At 36.7% G+C, this 16,527-nt stretch overlaps 1 protein-coding gene across 2 annotated transcripts; it reads right to left on the reverse strand.

The window, feature by feature from the left end:
- Nucleotides 1-23: 23 nt before the first annotated feature.
- Nucleotides 24-16,488, reverse strand: LOC121965022 (MAGUK p55 subfamily member 4-like). 2 transcript variants are annotated; one of them, XM_088074122.1, is made up of 23 exons: nt 16,352-16,488; nt 12,853-12,969; nt 12,644-12,765; nt 11,534-11,611; nt 11,350-11,433; nt 10,616-10,747; nt 6,377-6,458; nt 5,428-5,513; nt 5,086-5,160; nt 4,948-5,014; nt 4,026-4,155; nt 3,843-3,901; nt 3,714-3,731; nt 3,395-3,436; nt 3,104-3,124; nt 2,954-2,968; nt 2,666-2,707; nt 2,263-2,436; nt 1,795-1,875; nt 1,538-1,631; nt 1,282-1,390; nt 1,047-1,181; nt 24-968 (listed from the first exon to the last, which is right to left on the reverse strand). In XM_088074122.1, exons 2-23 carry the CDS (start codon nt 12,908-12,910, stop codon nt 777-779), a joined length of 1,896 nt encoding a protein of 631 aa, XP_087930248.1. In that variant the 5' UTR covers nt 12,911-12,969; nt 16,352-16,488; the 3' UTR covers nt 24-776. The 2 variants fall into 2 exon arrangements, 1 of the variants encoding a protein (XP_087930248.1); XR_015775809.1 differs by lacking the exons at nt 24-968; nt 1,047-1,181; nt 1,282-1,390; ... (10 more) ...; nt 4,948-5,014; nt 5,086-5,160 and adding exons at nt 7,097-8,008; nt 8,111-8,498 and having other exon boundaries at nt 5,457-5,513.
- Between the last annotated feature and the right edge of the window lie 39 nt (nt 16,489-16,527).

The raw sequence follows: 16,527 nt of genomic DNA on the forward strand, positions 1-16,527 counted from the left end.
ATAAAAGACTAAATAAATAAATGTATAAATTACTAACAGAAGTGGTTTATTAATGTCACAAACAGGTACACGTATTAAAACATCATTGCTTTTCATGCATCTTTGCATTTTATCACAACATTTTCAATTAAATAAGGTCACAGTGTAATTTTTGTGCCAAAAACAGCCCTTTTTTATGTTTAGTAGAGCTTTTTCTGGCATGCAATGACAAATTTTAGGCTATAGCAAACCACAAAAGACATAACAACAAATTCAGAATGAAAAAACCCAAAACAAAACAAAAAACACAACAAGAAACCACTTTGCTTTCTAATAATGTAAACATCAGTTGGAAAAATATCAAATTTTATTGCAGTTGTGTGTAAAAGATTGGGGAGCAGGGCAAGAAAATTAACCTGTTTTTTTTCTCGTGCAACAGTAAACATTTATTTAAATTAAAGTTGCATGCAGAGCAGGAAAGCTGTCAGTGAGACGTGTGTCGATAACATATTAATGGTCACAATGTTAACTTTGCTCACTCCAAAAAAAAATCTGACATCTGCTTTGCTACAAAAAAGCACAAAAAAAGTTGCACTTTATTTGGTTTAAACAGATCAAGCACACAAATAACAAGATCGGAATACTTGTTTGATTTTTTCATACCCTACTCCCCGAAAACATGAAAATTGATCGACATGTTAAGATTTTACAGTGAGTAATCTGTAAAATAAAAATGACTGCTGCCATGGTAACGGGTCACATCGCTGCTGTGCCCTCTCCTCCCCCTCCGTCCGCTCTCACGACTCGGCGGTGGGTCGTATCCAGCTGGCGGGGACCCACTGCGGCTCGTCCTGCGCCTTCCTCACCGCCGTCAGCAGCTGGACGCAGGAGTCCTGCAGCTCGTCGTTGACGATCACGTGGTCAAAGAACTGCCAGAAGTGAGACTCGATCTTGCGTGCGGCTTCTTCCATCTCCTGGAAGTCTTCGTCCTGATGGAGGAAACTAAAATCAGAACTGATTTCAAACTCAAACATCTGGACCTTTTGTGTTGTGTGTGTGGGATTTACTTTGAACGGTCGGTTGACGTAGTAGTTGGTGGTGATGTACGAGTCCTGTCTGGTCTCCCTGAGGCGCTCCAGCGGCGGAGGCTTCACGTAGACCACATAGGCCCTCAGCTCGTGGGTCCTCACTGCCTGGATGGCCTAAATGAGACATGAAACATTCAAATTTAAGTGACCGAAAGCACAAAAACCAGGTGTGTTGGTGGTGTTTTGAAGAGGGCGACGACGTCATTGTTCTTACGTTTGGTTCTACGTCGATGACGCAGATCTTTCCGCTGTTTAAAACTTCCTTCACTGACTGGACGCTGGTGCCGTACAGACTCCCTTTGTACTCCCCGTACTCCAAAAACCTGCAGGACAAAATAAACACGCAGGAATTACGCGAATTCCCCTTGAGGCAATAAAGGTTTCATTCGTTAATTTGTTTAAACTTAAAGTGCGTCTTTGTCTCCACCACGTTCGCTCATTATCGGCGTGTTTTCAGCAGACTGTCGCACCTGTTGTTATACATCATGTTGTCGAAGATTTCTCGGCTGATGAAGTGATATTCTCGGCCAGACTCCTCGTATCCTTTGGGCGCTCTCGTGGTGTCTAGCCGAGGAAAAAGGATGCTTTACAGTGCGTATGATATTGTTTTTCTTTGAGACAGACAATCAGTTAACGGCTGACAAAATTACACAAAAAGGAAAAAACAGCTCAAGTGGGGTCATTTAATTGATTTTAAATTTGGTGGATGTTGATGGTTGGTACGTACGAGGTACAGCTCCCTGGAAGATGTTTGGGTTCATTTCAACCAAGCGCCTCCGAAGTTCATTCACGCCCACACCGGACGGACCTGAGAAAGGAAAACTTCATTGTAATCATGCAGTCATTTTCAGATTAAGATGTAAAATATGTAAAATCAAACAAAATAAATATAAATTAAAATAAAAACAAAACAAAACAAAACAAAACAAAACAAAACAAATCAAATCAAATCAAATCAAATCAAATCAAATCAAATCAAAATAAAATAAAATAAAATAAAATAAAATAAAATAAAACAAAACAAAACAAAACAAAACAAAACAAAATAAATAAAATAAAATAAAATAAAATAAAATAAAATAAAAAAAATAATAAAATAGTACTTAGGCAAGCCCAGAAAACACTTCCAACAAAGGAAACGAAACATTTCTGTTGTGGGTTATAAACTTGTTAACCACAGACGACTGTATTGTACCTAAGAGGGCAATGAGGCGGTGTGCGTCCTGCGGGTGGCGCTGGTAGCGGACCACCTCCTCGTAGGGGCTGCTGAGGGCGCTGTAGCAGCTGCTGGGGCAGCGGATGTGGCAGGACGGCTGGGCGGTGCTGTGAGAGCGCCGCCGACACAGACGCATGCTGCGCCTGAAACCCGCTGAGAGGAAAAAGTTTGTGTTAATGTTTGGAGAATAATCGGCACTCATGCAAACCCTTACAGAGAACTTCACTTATATAAACGGCTTTTAATGTGCAGACTATTTATGCCAGGCGTCTGGGAAAAAATGAGTGAATGGAGAACTTCCCCCTCTGATTGTTTCCATATTTCTGTCCCTAATATTTTCCACAGTTGCACAGATGCAGTGTTGCAGATATTTCAGACGTACCTAAGTAGATCCCTTCAATGTTGCTGCTGAAGTCATCCTCCTCTGATTTGATGTGAGGAGACGCAGATGGAACATATGAATAAAAACAGAGGCGAGGAAGGATAAAAAAACATAAAAAATAATAAAAATACTATAAAATATTAGTTAGTAATTACTGTAATGTTATTTTTTGATTTTATTTTTTTGCCATTTTATGTTTGTCCTTTGCACTTGTGCAGATAAACGAGTGTACTCTCCACAGGCAGATAAATGTACCATAATTAATAATAATTAATATGTTTTTCTCACCTTCTCTGAGCTCCTCTGACATTTACCCGTCAGACAGCAAGAGAATTTGTAAAAGAAAAAATAACAAATGTTTCAGATGAAGGATGGGAGAGTGTGAGAGACACGGGATTCACAGTCCGCACCAGAACAAGTCAACAAAGACTTACCTACCAGATTCAAACGCCTCCTCATCTGACAAAGAAAAACATACAGGGGGAATTAATCATAAAGACATTACTAACTGTAGGAAAAACATTTTTTTTTACTATTTTTAAAAAAATATATATTTTTAAATTTAATTTTTAATGCATTTAATTTTTATTTGTTGTGATGTTTGTTTATTGGTATAGTTATGTTTCTCCAAAATTCAATAAAAATGTGTAATAAAAATAAAATCATCCATTAAGTTTGTTTATGAAAGACTACAGGTCAAAAAAGAAAAAAGTGACAGGTGGAGCTTACCTGCTTCGACACATTTCTCATCGATGGCCATCATGTCTTCCTCTGTCGAAGAGAAAAATAAAGTTATATCCTTAATACAGTGGATAAATAAATTATTTAGTTTTCAAGCTAAATGGCAAAAAAGAAAAAATGCAATAAAATAAAAAAATAATAAATAAAAACTAAAAAAAAAAAAACAATCTGAAAATACAATAAGAACATTAAAATACAACTATTAAAAGTTAAATATAATACAAAAAAAAAGAAAAAAAAGCAAAGCAAAAATATATAATATATGATACAATCTACAATGGCACAACATGAAGTGTGATCTCCTTACCTTCCTCTACAGTGCTCACTTCAGTAAGTGTGGGGGTGAAACACAATGAAAACTCAAATGTGAAATAATTCTGAAACTGTTTGGACTTTTATATAAAGTCTGAGTTAAACTAAATTTGAGTGCACTTACAGGTCTGTATGCAGGCATGCGGCTGATAAGGCTGAGACCACCAGAACTCCCTCTGCTTCCTGTTACAACATCACACAAAACACACTAACCATGACTTAAAATATATTTTAAACGAGCCGCGTCGTGTAAAATATCTCAGTAAATAAGAAAAACACACTGATAAAATCAGTGAACTCTCCTGACCGTTTCAGCAGGTTGGTGGAGGGGATGAGGCCGGCGCAGGACATGCTGCTGGGCAGTTTTTTGGCCTGCCACCAGAGGGCGTCCGTCTGGTCCACAATCTCCAGGATGTCACCTTTTCTGAAGCTCATACCTGCAGAAACCCATTTAAGACAATACTAAATAAATAAATACATACATTTGTCATTAAAATAAATAAATATGGTGATGAAAGACATCCTAAAACAACTAAATAAATAAATAGATGAATGATAATAATAATAATATAACTACTACTACTACTACTACTACTAATAATAATAATAATAATAATAATAATGATGATGATAATAATAATAATAATAATGATGATGATGATGATGATGATGATGATGATGATGATGATGATAATAATTTTTTAAAAAAGCAGCAACAGCTACTTTTACTTATTTATTCCGGGAGATTTTTAATTATAATTCCACATTTCAGAGGACTTTTATTTTCTACTAACACATTTATTTCTCAGTCTTATTATTCAAATGATTGGGGTGTGTATTTCTAAAGAAAAAAAAAGATTTAAATTTTTTTTTATTTAATGGGCTGTAATGATTCAATTGATTTTTTGATAAATATATAAATAAATGTAAATAAAAAATGAGTCAATATTGTTCAATAATAATTATTTAAATAAAAAAATAAACATACTAAAAAGCTCTATTTATTTGATACTCATGCCCCATGTATTTGAATATAAGAAATGAAAATAAATAATATGTGGGAAAAAAATAAGTAAAGAAAATAAAAAATATATATAAATGTGGAATTAAATGGAAAATTCCCCTGAAAACAGTGAAAACATAGTCTAGTAGTATATTTATATATTTGCTGTCTAATTTATTTACGTCATATCTATTCATTTAAATAATGACTTAATTTCAAAACATACCGGCGTCGGCGCAGGGGATGGCCGGGTCCTGCTGCGGGCTGTAGTCGGCCATGGCCCTCACATAGAGCTAACAGCAGATAAAATCAGTTTATTATGATGACATGTCGTGTTTTAATGTGTGCATAAATGATGATTTACCATCGTCTGGTTGTGGACCGGCCTTTCTGTGATGGGAACGACCTTGAACATGATGGTGCCTTGTGACCTCGCTTGCTGATTAGTTGGAAAGAAACAACACGGATTAGTTAGCAATCACAAAATGGATAGAGAGCACTGCAAAACATGAACCTGACTGCACTTCAGAGACCATTGGCTTTTAAATAAATACATTTTTAAGACTGCTGAAGACTGTTAGCAGTCACAATGAGATCGTGGCATTTTTTACAGCTGTAGAGGAGGGAAATGATAATTCTGTTTACGATAAATAAAATATATTTCACGGTCTCGTTTTAAAGTTAGTAACGAAGCAGAATCACGTACCACGACTTGGATAACTTGCTCAGGTTCCATCCCATCCACAGGAAAACCGTTCACCTCGATGATCCTGTCGCCTGCATGGAGCAGACCTACACACACACACACACACACACACACACACACACACACACACACACACACACACACACACACACACACACTTATCACATATTTAACATGTTTTTTTCATGTATTTTTTGGTTGTTTTTGTTGTCCATTGATTATAAAGTTTTTAAGCTCATTTTGTTTTTGTTGTATTTTTCTGAATTGTGTTGTGCTTCATAAAAATAAATAAAAGAATAAAAAATAAAATAAATTCAGGTTTCAACTTTACATTTCCCCTAACACAGTTAACTTTAAAGTAATTCTTTATCTGTGTGAAAATCTCTGATTTCACCAAAAAATACTTATTTTTAAATTTACAGATACATGTAAAGGTAACAATAAATGATATGTATTTTAAAAAACTATTCTTAACCTTATATAATATAAAATATAACATAAATCAGGTAGAAAGTATAAAAAAGAGCAAAAATGTGCCTAATCAACAGGAAATATACGGTACACAATGATCTTGACCTTTGGGAGCAGCATATAAATAATTAAATAATTAAATAATTTTGCTCTAGACAATATTAAAGCCCAGATTTTAAAGTTTTTAAAAGGGTAGTACTCTCATATTTGTGAGCCTGCCATATCACCAACATAACATAATTAAAATAAAATAACATGAGGTTCTAGTTAAAGCGCTATTATGCAACTTTTAGTTGATTGTTGATTTTAGTTGATTGTTGAGTCTAAGTGTTTGGTTGATGGTGGGGCCAAATAATCTTTGTTTTTCGATGACTTGGGAACAAGAATCAACCAAATGTTGTAAGCTGTTGCTTTAATGACACAAAGCTCGGACATGTGCAGTAAATTGAGAATATAATCCTTGAGAGAAAAGGCTCACCGCTCCGATCAGCCAGCCCTCCGTGAATCACCCGAGCGACAAAAATCTCCCCTGTGATCTCGTTTCTCTTTATGGTCGCTCCCTGAAACAGAGCAAACGAAAACACAGAGTAAATTACAGCTGCTGCACAGCAATCGATCAGGTGTGCATTCTGCATCACATGAGGTTGGAAATCACCACCTCAGACACAAAGGTCATGTCTCTATCCCAGTGAGCTAAGTGCCAAGTGAGAAACCAGAGATGGCTTCACGCTATGACTAAGCCAACCACCAGGGGGCAGGATATCAGCTGTCTGTGCATGGAAAGCCAGATTTGTGCCTGATGAATGATTTGTTATGAATTTTCAAACTTTAGATGTTTGCTATAGCGCCACGACTATTGGCTCGTGTTTGCAGCTGAGGAAGTTTGGCATGGGACTGGACCTTTGTGTTTGGTTTATTTTTATGCATGGAAGTTGGATTTTTTTGGAGGCATAATAATAACATTGAGAAAGACGAGAGGGACCTAATGAAACAGCTGTAACGTGGAGTAGAGGGCAAATCGAACCACAGAAATGAAGACAAACTGATGGAAATGAAGTCATGACAGGAAGAGAAGATTGGACGGTTTAATTCGTGACAAGAGCAACGACACAGATGAATGCTGATGAAGTCCTTGTGATGGAATGGTCGACAACACGGAAGAAAACGGCGAGAAATGGAAAAAGTAAAAGTCAGCTACCACTGTGTTTGTTTGCAGGTCAGTCACTCTGCGGAGACGGCTTGAAAGGACCCAAGAAGTCCACTCTTTGGACACTCTTCTTCTGCTCTCATGTCGCCTTCTTCCTCCTCTTCTTTCGTTGGTTTGAGCGACTTCCTTTCACGGCAGGCGAGGTCTCATCCTGCAGCCCGTTGGTCAGAAGGTGCTTGGATGCTTGATGCTTGGCGTTCTTCTTCTGGGGCGTAGGGGAGTTCTTTGTCTTTGGGGTGGTTCGAGGTGACCCGCGGCAGGACACGGACAGACAACTGGTCCCCTGAGAGGTGGAGGGAGCGTCTAGGGAGCTGCTGAGGGACGAGGACGAGGAGGAAGGAAGCGAGGGGATAGAACATCTGGATTGGTGCGTCAGGGACGGACGCTGACCTCGGTTCTTCGGGCTTTTCTTGGGCGTGCCGTCTTGCTCAGGGGGTTTTGGGGCTTTGGTGTCTGTCCTGGTGGTGAGGAGCGTCTGCAGGCGGTCCACCACCTGAGTGAGCAGCGCCAAAGCTTGGGAGTTGTCCTGCACCGTTTCGGACATGCGCTCGGTCGCCGCCGCCATCTTCTCCCCGAGGAGCTTGATGTCCTTAGTGCTGTTCTCCATGGAGCAGGCGGCCAAGTGCACTGTCGTCCGCAGCTCATCCAAGCTCTCCTGCTTGGCGAGCTCCACGGGCGGTATATCCACCATGCGGCGAGGACGCACGGGGCTCGGGGGAGCCGTGCGGATGCGAGGGCTTTGGTTTTGAAGCCTGGGAGGCTGGAGGTAGTCGTCTTCATTGGAATAGTAAGGCACAGTGAGACACGGGGGCGACATCGTCCACCGCCGCGCTGTGGGAAGTGATTTGCTGGACTCTCCTGCGTCCTCTTCGTCTCCGCTGCCCAGCTCTTCGATGATGTTGTCTCCAACGGAAAAAACAGATTATTAATCCATGAAAGCAGCGGTGATGATTGATGGAAGAAGATGGATGGTTTTGCACGGAGGAAGACGGATGACTTTCTTACCGATCAGAACGGAGCTGTAGACTGACGGCTCCGAGCGGTTCACACTTTGCTCCCAGAGAAAGTTGGAGTAACAAACTCGACACCGGCTCATCGGCTTGCTACAGCACATCTGACACTGAGTCATCGGCTTACAGCAGGGTGCAGGGTACGGCCGAGCCGCTGCCGCCTGACACAGCGGCTCAGTCGGCGGGTAGCTGCCTCTGCGAGCACTACACCAATCCTTTGAGTCCGGGCTCGAAGCAGCAGGACTCTGGACCCCGAACGCAGCGCCTCGGTGGAGCTTCTGCCGCGTCAGATACCTCAGGGTGTCCCAGTGACTGCGGATTCCCGCTCTGGAGGTTTTTGGGAAGGACGCACTCGGCAGCCCAGCTCTCTGGAGGTCACGGAGCTGTGAGACAACACAGTCACTCAAAGGCAGAGGGAAATGTTCAGTACTGGAAGTTGAGACTGAGAGCTGCTGCTGGAAAAATATATAATCTTTGATATGTGGGCAAGAACATTTTTGCAAGTGATGTTAAACGTATTGTTATTATCATTATTATTATTTATTATTATTATTATTGTTTTGTTGTTTTTTAATAATTTATTGATTCATCATTGTTACAATAACTATTGTTTTCCATTATTTCCTTTTTGTTTTGTTTTTATTTTTATTTTATTTATTTTTTTAAAGTGAGTTCTTCTTTATTTATTTTCTATTTTTATTTTATTTTCTAAAATTACCTTGTTTTTTTTTCAATTTATTTTGAAGTGTGTTTTTACGTCTTTTTTATTCAGTTTACTTTTTAAATTTGATTTTCATTTTATTTTATTCATTTTGTGTTACCTTCCTATGCCTTTTTTAATTTAATTTTTGTATTTTTTTTATTCATATTTTAACTGTTATTCCTGTGTTTTTAATTAAATTCTAATTGTATTTGTTTATTTTTATAACTCTATTCTTACTTTATTAATTTTGTTAAGTGTGTTAATTAAGTGTGTTCTTCCTATGTCTTTTTTAATAGTATTTTTTATTTTATATTAATTTATTTTTATTCCGTTTCTTTTAAATGTGCCCTTCCTATGTATTTTTTTTTTATCTTATTTGTTTTAATTTTATTGAAGTACATTATGTTATATGGAAAAATATTATCTGCCTCATAATTAAGCTTTTGAAACAGATATCTAACAAGCTGTTTTTGTACCAGCTGTTTCGAAGTATAACTAAATTTGATGAAAAATAATATCTCAATACTTTCTGTGAAAGGAGCTGCATAATAAAAGACTCAAAAGAAATACTAATAACAAATAGAAGACTTGCATTGAAGTATTTTGCAGACATTAGTGATATTTTAGTGTTTTTCTTAAAAAATCTCTTTTTCAGCGAACTCTGCTGTTAGGAAATCTGTAGCACCAACAGACAATTACTCAAATGACAGATTATAAAATTCAAACATCTGGTCTCTGTTGGACGCAGTCAGCTGTTTGATTTATATTTGGCAAAAAATGAATAAATAAATTAAATATCAACAAGCATCTGTTAGATTGCGGTTCAGTTTATGCACTGAAATGTATGCATGCTCTACAGACAAATAAACAAACGCAAATGTAAAATAGCTTATTTCAAATATATTCACATATTCTCCTGTATTTAGGTATTTTGTTTTACCTTTTTTTTTTTATTAAAAAATTCATTTGTATTTAATTTATTAATTCTCTAACCATGTTCTTCCTGTCTTTTTATTTAATTTGAATTTAATCACTTTTTTAAAGAATGTTCTTCATATGTATTTGTATTCCATTTATTTTTTATTTAATATTTATTTCATTCATTTTAAGTGTGATCTTCCTGTCTTATATATTTTACTTTTTTATATTTTAACTGTGTTTGTCTGATGCCTTTTTTATTCATTTATTATTTTTTATTTCTGAGTTTTTTATTTTAATTCACTTTATTAACTGTGATCTTGCTATGTTTTTTTAATTTCATTTTTTCATATATTGTTATTTTTAAACTCTGTTCTTCCTATGTCTTTTTTATTCTATTTTTAAATTTAGTTTGATTTACGTTCATTTTAAACACAATTATCCCATTTTTAAATTTTTTTAAATGTATGCTACGTGCTGCTTGTCTTTTTTTCCTTTTTTTAATTTATTTTTTCTTTTAATTTTATTCTTTTTTTTGTCTCGTTATCTTTGAAACTGATGCTTCACAACAAAAACATTTGAAGTAGATTCCAAAGACTGTTTTTGCACCATGCTGTTCTTTGGAGCAAAGTTTTTCGAAACGATTTTCTTGATCCCACAAAACCTGTTTTTGCAAAGAGGGATTAAACATGACCAGTGGGGGGTTATCCCATCAAAATGTGACCTCGTAGTCAGGTCAGGTAGTGCCTGAAAACTGAGTGTGCTCAGGCCTTTAACACCACATAAGCTCATCTGAAATGAATCAAATTTCAAAAACTTCATTTGCAGTTGATGTATTTGAACATTTCACACGAGGAGGTCTTTGGCTCTGTTGCTCACCAGAGGCTGTTTGTTTTTGACCAGGCAGACGATCCGGGTGGCCTCCTCATCGTCCGGCAGGTCGTCTGGCATCGGTGGCAGCACCGGTTCATAGTCCTTCTGAGCCACCGTATCATGAGCTGAGAGAAGAGCCTGCAAAACATGAAGGACAGACAGTTTTTAAAAAAATTAAATCTACTCCACTGAAAACAAAACGCACACACACTTATGTACATATATTTTTTAAGAATATTTATTTTTTGTGATATTCATTTATTTTATTCAAATATTTAATTATTTTTTATTTTATACATATTTTTTAGATTTTTATATTGTATATATTAAATTTTTATATTTTAAAATTATGTATTATTTTTAAATATTTTATATAGTATTTATTTTTACATTTTATAATTAAAAATGTATATAAGTATACATTTTAAGTCATTTATTTATGTTTTTTTAAAACAGTAAAAGGTTGTAAAAAATATATTTTAAATATTCCTACATACAAATTAGCAGAAAAGAAAGTAAAGAAACTACAATACAATCTATTTAATAACATACAGCAATTTTATTCACGTTGTTTTGTTGTGCCTTTGGCATTCATAGCCAAAGTAAACCGCATTATAAATAATTAAAATCTATATGGTTTGAAAACATAAAGACATACATCAGCACTTTTAACCGTCTTTCTCAGCTCGTGTGCACGTGACACAGACGTGACCTTCTGTCACTATTTATATATTTGTTACCTGCAGGTGCGGCTGTCTCAGGAGGCGGTAAAGCTCTTTGGCCTCTTCAGAGTGACCCGGCAACGATCTGATGTCGATCAGCAGCTGCACAGACAACAAACCGCACATCCACCATTTAATAAAAGACGTTCACTAAATAAATATGAGCAATAAATCCTTAAAAAAACACAATCTGAAGTGTAACCTGAAGAGAGAGTCCTGAAGCGTAGTCCAGAGCTGGTGCTGGAGAGTTTCTCAGGTATCTTTGAAGACACTCATAAACCTAAAAAACAATGAAGCGGCTGCGTGTGAAGGTCAAATTCAATTCTTAAACAATGCCAGGCTTTTATATTTGATCTTTTTTTTTTTTAACATGTCTTTAAATGACATTTAGAGAGTTCATTTTGGGCACATCCCATCCTATACTTAAGCCAGATGCAGGATGACAGATTCAACAACAGAAAAGAATTAAGATTTTAGCTCTCAAAATCCGAATTTGACTAAAAACGTTTGCATTTTCTCCTGATTTCTTACATTTCTCCCAGTCTTCTTTTATCAAATGACACCGTAACTGTGGTGAAAATATATTTATTTTCTTTTAGAGGCTCATTTATTGTGTGACAAAGTGGAACAATACAAAGACCCTTTTTCCTGTTAATTTTAACCCCTGCCATACAGGTGGCATAATTAATGCATGCTGTGGTATTGTTTTGTTTTATGGTTTGTTTGTTGTAGTTGAAAAGTCTTGTTTGGAGGATTTATATCCTGTATCTGATATTTTCAATTTATTTTAAATAATTTTAACCCAGAAATGAAAACAGCAAACCCTCCTTTTGGTCTTTTATTTTCAACATCTATAAATATTTAAACAAAATACTTAAATAATCAAATTTGAGGATAATTTGAGGAAATTTAGTGGGAAATGTATTTTCCCCTTAAATGTGCTTCTTTTGTTTAAATTTGTTTATTCAAATCTTTAATAGTTTTCATTTTATTCATCAATCTCAAATAAAAAAAACTAAAAAAAGGTTAACTCTGAGTCCCTTATTTAAGAAAACTGTTTGACTGTTGTTATAAAGTAAAAAAAAAGAAGAAAATATTGTGGAAAAAAATGGATGAAAGTTACAAATAAAATGAAGATTAAAAATATATTAAATAAATAAAATAATCACTAAAAGAGACAGTTCTGTGGTTAAAATATGTCAATGTCATATCACATAAAAATAGTGTTTTTTTTTCTTTCTTTGGCACAGAGTCCGATTCAGATCGATATTTTGTGTGCAGCCACATGAGGGAAAAAAGTGCATTTTCAGACCTTGAGCAGCGACTGCAGCCAGGAGGCGTTCAGCAGACTGTGGAGGATCTCCGCTCCGTCGATGTCCTGATTTACCGACTGCCTCACCTCGTCGATGACGTCGGTCAGGATCTGACGCAGGCCTGCAGCACATTAACACGCCGACAGATTATTATACACAGAGCTGATGTCTTGTATGATGAAATGTACCGCTTACGTCTCCGACTGACCGTGTTCTCCGAGTTCACGGTGGGGGTTCAACACCTGAGCCTCCACCGCCTGCCTCATGGTCACCGGACCCCCGACCTCTGACCCCGACCACCTGCTGACTGCTTACAGGGAAAAACCTGGAGGAGTGAAAGAAACAACATCGTTACTCCTGCAGACAGTCGTCAGAGTCGTTTTCTGCCGCCTCCCTGCAGAACTAGTCTACTTTTATTCTATTTTATTGACAACCTGCCTGAAACAAACATATTGTTAACCTACAACTGCATTTTTTAACGTTTTATTAAACGTATGACTCTTGTATTTTATCTCTGCATCTTTTTCTGTCTTGTTTCGAATGCTGCTCTGCATGTCCGGTGTTACGCCTTGCTGTGTGTCGCTGCGTCGTGCTGCCTGCATGATTATTTTGTGCTAAAACGCCACATGTTGCTTCGTACGGCGTTCTGTCTTGGGAGTTCCTGTTTGCTGTTGCTGTCTTTATGAATTTGATCTTATTGCAGGTTTAAAAAACATCCCTCCAAACGACTACAGTTGAAAAATAACACAGAAAAAATATATATATATATATATATATAAAATACATGAAATAAAATTAAATGAAAACATAAAGGACAGTGCATTATCGAGCAATGGTGGTGCGGGATTCAATCATCACCAAGAATACAATATGTCTGCACAAAAAGTTAAGATTGCATTTATTCACACCAAGAATTTTGTTTTCTACACTATTCTTTTTTATTTTTATCTTGTAATTTAGTGAATAAGTTTCCAAGTACTTTATTTTTTCACCTTGTGAAGTATCTGTTGACTGTTGTGTGTTGTATTGGTGTTAAAACGTGTTTAGTCACTGTGAGTATAAATGTTATGGATGCGAATTCAGTTAATCCAGTAAATGAAATATTGTTAATGAAAATATTAAAGACCCAGGAAACATAGCCACTGATTAATACAGACGCTAAAGCGGATCTTAACACTTATTCTTTGACTGGACGAGTGTCAATTCTGTACAAATACTTAAAGGGACAGTTTGGATACTTTTTTAAGAGAAGTCGTGTGAAGTGCAGTGAGTACTAAAAGTTTTTGGAGTGGGGATAGAGCGATGTAAAGTCATGTTTTTAACTGAGAAATAGCTGTGTTTCCTGCTGGGAAACAAAAAGCGTTTGTTTTTTACAGAGACATCGCTGCGTCTCCAGCCAACAGGTCCAGAAAAAAGGTGTTTTTCTGGTGAAACATCACTGTATTTCGTGACGGGATAGTGGCACAAAAAGGGCCATTGCTGCGTTTCCTGCCCTGAAAGTGCCATGAAAAGCAATTGTTTTTTACTGCAACCTCTGCTTTTTACCCCAAATTTGTTAAACAGGAAGAAAGAAAGAAGAAAATGACCTGATTATTAGCAAAAAAAGAAAAAGAAAGTAACATTTCCTGCTGTGATGATGAAACAAAAGCGACTGCTGTTTTACCACAGTGTGGCAGCGCCACGGAAACAAGACATTACCGCGTTTTCTGCTGGGAGAGATGCATGAATATTTTTGATATTTTTTTTTATCATCTGCAAAGACGTGATATATTCAAGCTAAAACAACCCATCAAAAACTGTTTTCTCTTTAAGAGATTGATAACCCTTTAAAACCTAATCAAATGCGCTTAGTTAAAAAAGAAGAAAGAAAAACAAAAAATGACCTGAAAGTAGCAACAAAAAGAAAAAAAAGGAAAAAGCTGTTATTTTTTTACCACGACATCGCTGTGTATCCAGCTGGGATCCTGCCACCAAAAGTGTCTTATACCGAGTCATCACTGCACTTTCTGCTTGGATAGTGGCATGAAAAGCTGTTATTTCTTATCAAGACATCGCTGCATTTCCTCCTGGATTAATGCAACAAAAAGTGTTTTTTTTTTACCATGAAATGCCGCATTTCTTTCTGGGATAGTGGCACAAAAGGCATTTAATTTGATTTTTTGCTGGGACAGCGCCCCCAAAACCAGGTAACCTTATAACCAAGAGTTTTTTATGCCTCATCCTAACCACACGTTAACCATATTGTTATTGCAAAGGTGAAATTCAACGTATCCGCTACGTAATAACATGCAAATTTAATGTATCCTTGGTTTGCAGAAACGTACAATGCCAAAAGGTCTTTTTCTACTGAGACGTCGCTGCCTTTCCTGCTGGAATTGTTCCCCTAAAATCAGGTAATTTAAGCCAAAATATAATCCTTCCCCAACCATAACCAAGTCTTTTTGGTACTTAAACCCAACCACGTTAACGGTGGTGTTGTTTAAACACATCAACGACAAAATAATGCGCCAAAAAAAAGGAATGTACAATGCCAACATTCATGCAGGCCATTGGTTTGAAAATAAAATACTAAACCTCCCAAAATGAGGGCATCTTTATAAGACAGGGCTGCAAGAATACCTACTAACACAGGGTCTGCACCAAACTAACGAACACGCAGTGGGACAGAGTTGCTCGCTCTGCCGCTTTGTAATCCCGCCGTGAGCATGCAGCGGGATCAGGTGGGGAGGTGCGGCTACAACTCCAGAGTGGTGAGTGTGAACGGGGTCAGGGGTTAATGGCACACTTCACGGCGGCTCGTAAGAGAGACGGTGATGTTAACACAGAGATGTGCAGACCCTAATCTCTGCTGAACCATCAGGGAGAAAGAAAACACCAGTATCTACTAAAAAATGTTATTTTTAGGGAAGTTATTTGGTCAGTTTGAGGTTAAGGAGGACACTGTGACAGACCAAAACAAGTTGGAAAGTAAATTCAGGCAATTTTTATCATCATTACTACCATACTGGAAAGACGTGTGATTTGAAAGGGTTTGCAACTTAACATATCTTAAAATTAGCAAGACATTTGTTAAATTTGTTGAAAAAAAGAAATAAAGAAAGAAAACTACCTGATAATTTGCAAAAAAAAAAGTAAAAAAAAACAAAAACCAAATAAACAGAACAAAAAAATCCCAAACAACCTGAAAACTAGCAAAAAAGAGACATTAAATAAAATTACAAGAAAAAATTATCTGGAAAATTTGCAACAAAAAAGAAAAGAAAAAAAAAAGAACCCGAGAACTAGCAAAAAAAAAAATTAACATAAAAAAAGGGAATTACCTGAGATTTTGCACAATAAAACTTTTTACCTGAAAATTAGCAAAAAAGGAAAAAATAACAATTTATAAAAAAAACAATAATAATGATTAGTTTTCTTAACATTTTGCTCCTAATTTTAAAAATAAATGTCTAATTATTTTATCTGTCTCTCCTTTTAAAGCAGTCTGCAGAGCATCTTTTGCCAAGTAACCAATTGCCTTTTTTAAAAAAAACAAGTTCTTAAAATAAAACCAAACTTTCTTAAGTTTTAAAGGTTTCAAGGCTTGTAAAAGGCATCTGAACGCAGCCTACGAAAACTGCTATCAACCCAGGTTTCACAGGGTTAAAGGACAGGAAGAGGATGATCACTGTGGCCTTCCTCTGAGCATTAAAAAAAAAGCATCTTACCTTTATGTCTGAGTCTTTAGGGATGCCACAAGCTTTTTTCCCTCCGGCTCCTGCAGGATTTCGCACCAACACTGCAGGAAAACGTTCCTACGATGGGAAATATTCCCCGGAGACTGGACTACACTCTCATCGAGCTGCAGGGAACGAGGGAGAGAGAGAGGGCTGTAATCTCTCCC

This window comes from Plectropomus leopardus, chromosome 24 (assembly GCF_026936395.1).
Source record: "Plectropomus leopardus strain MGB_pleo_1.0 chromosome 24, ASM2693639v1, whole genome shotgun sequence".
NCBI lineage: Eukaryota > Metazoa > Chordata > Actinopteri > Perciformes > Serranidae > Plectropomus > Plectropomus leopardus.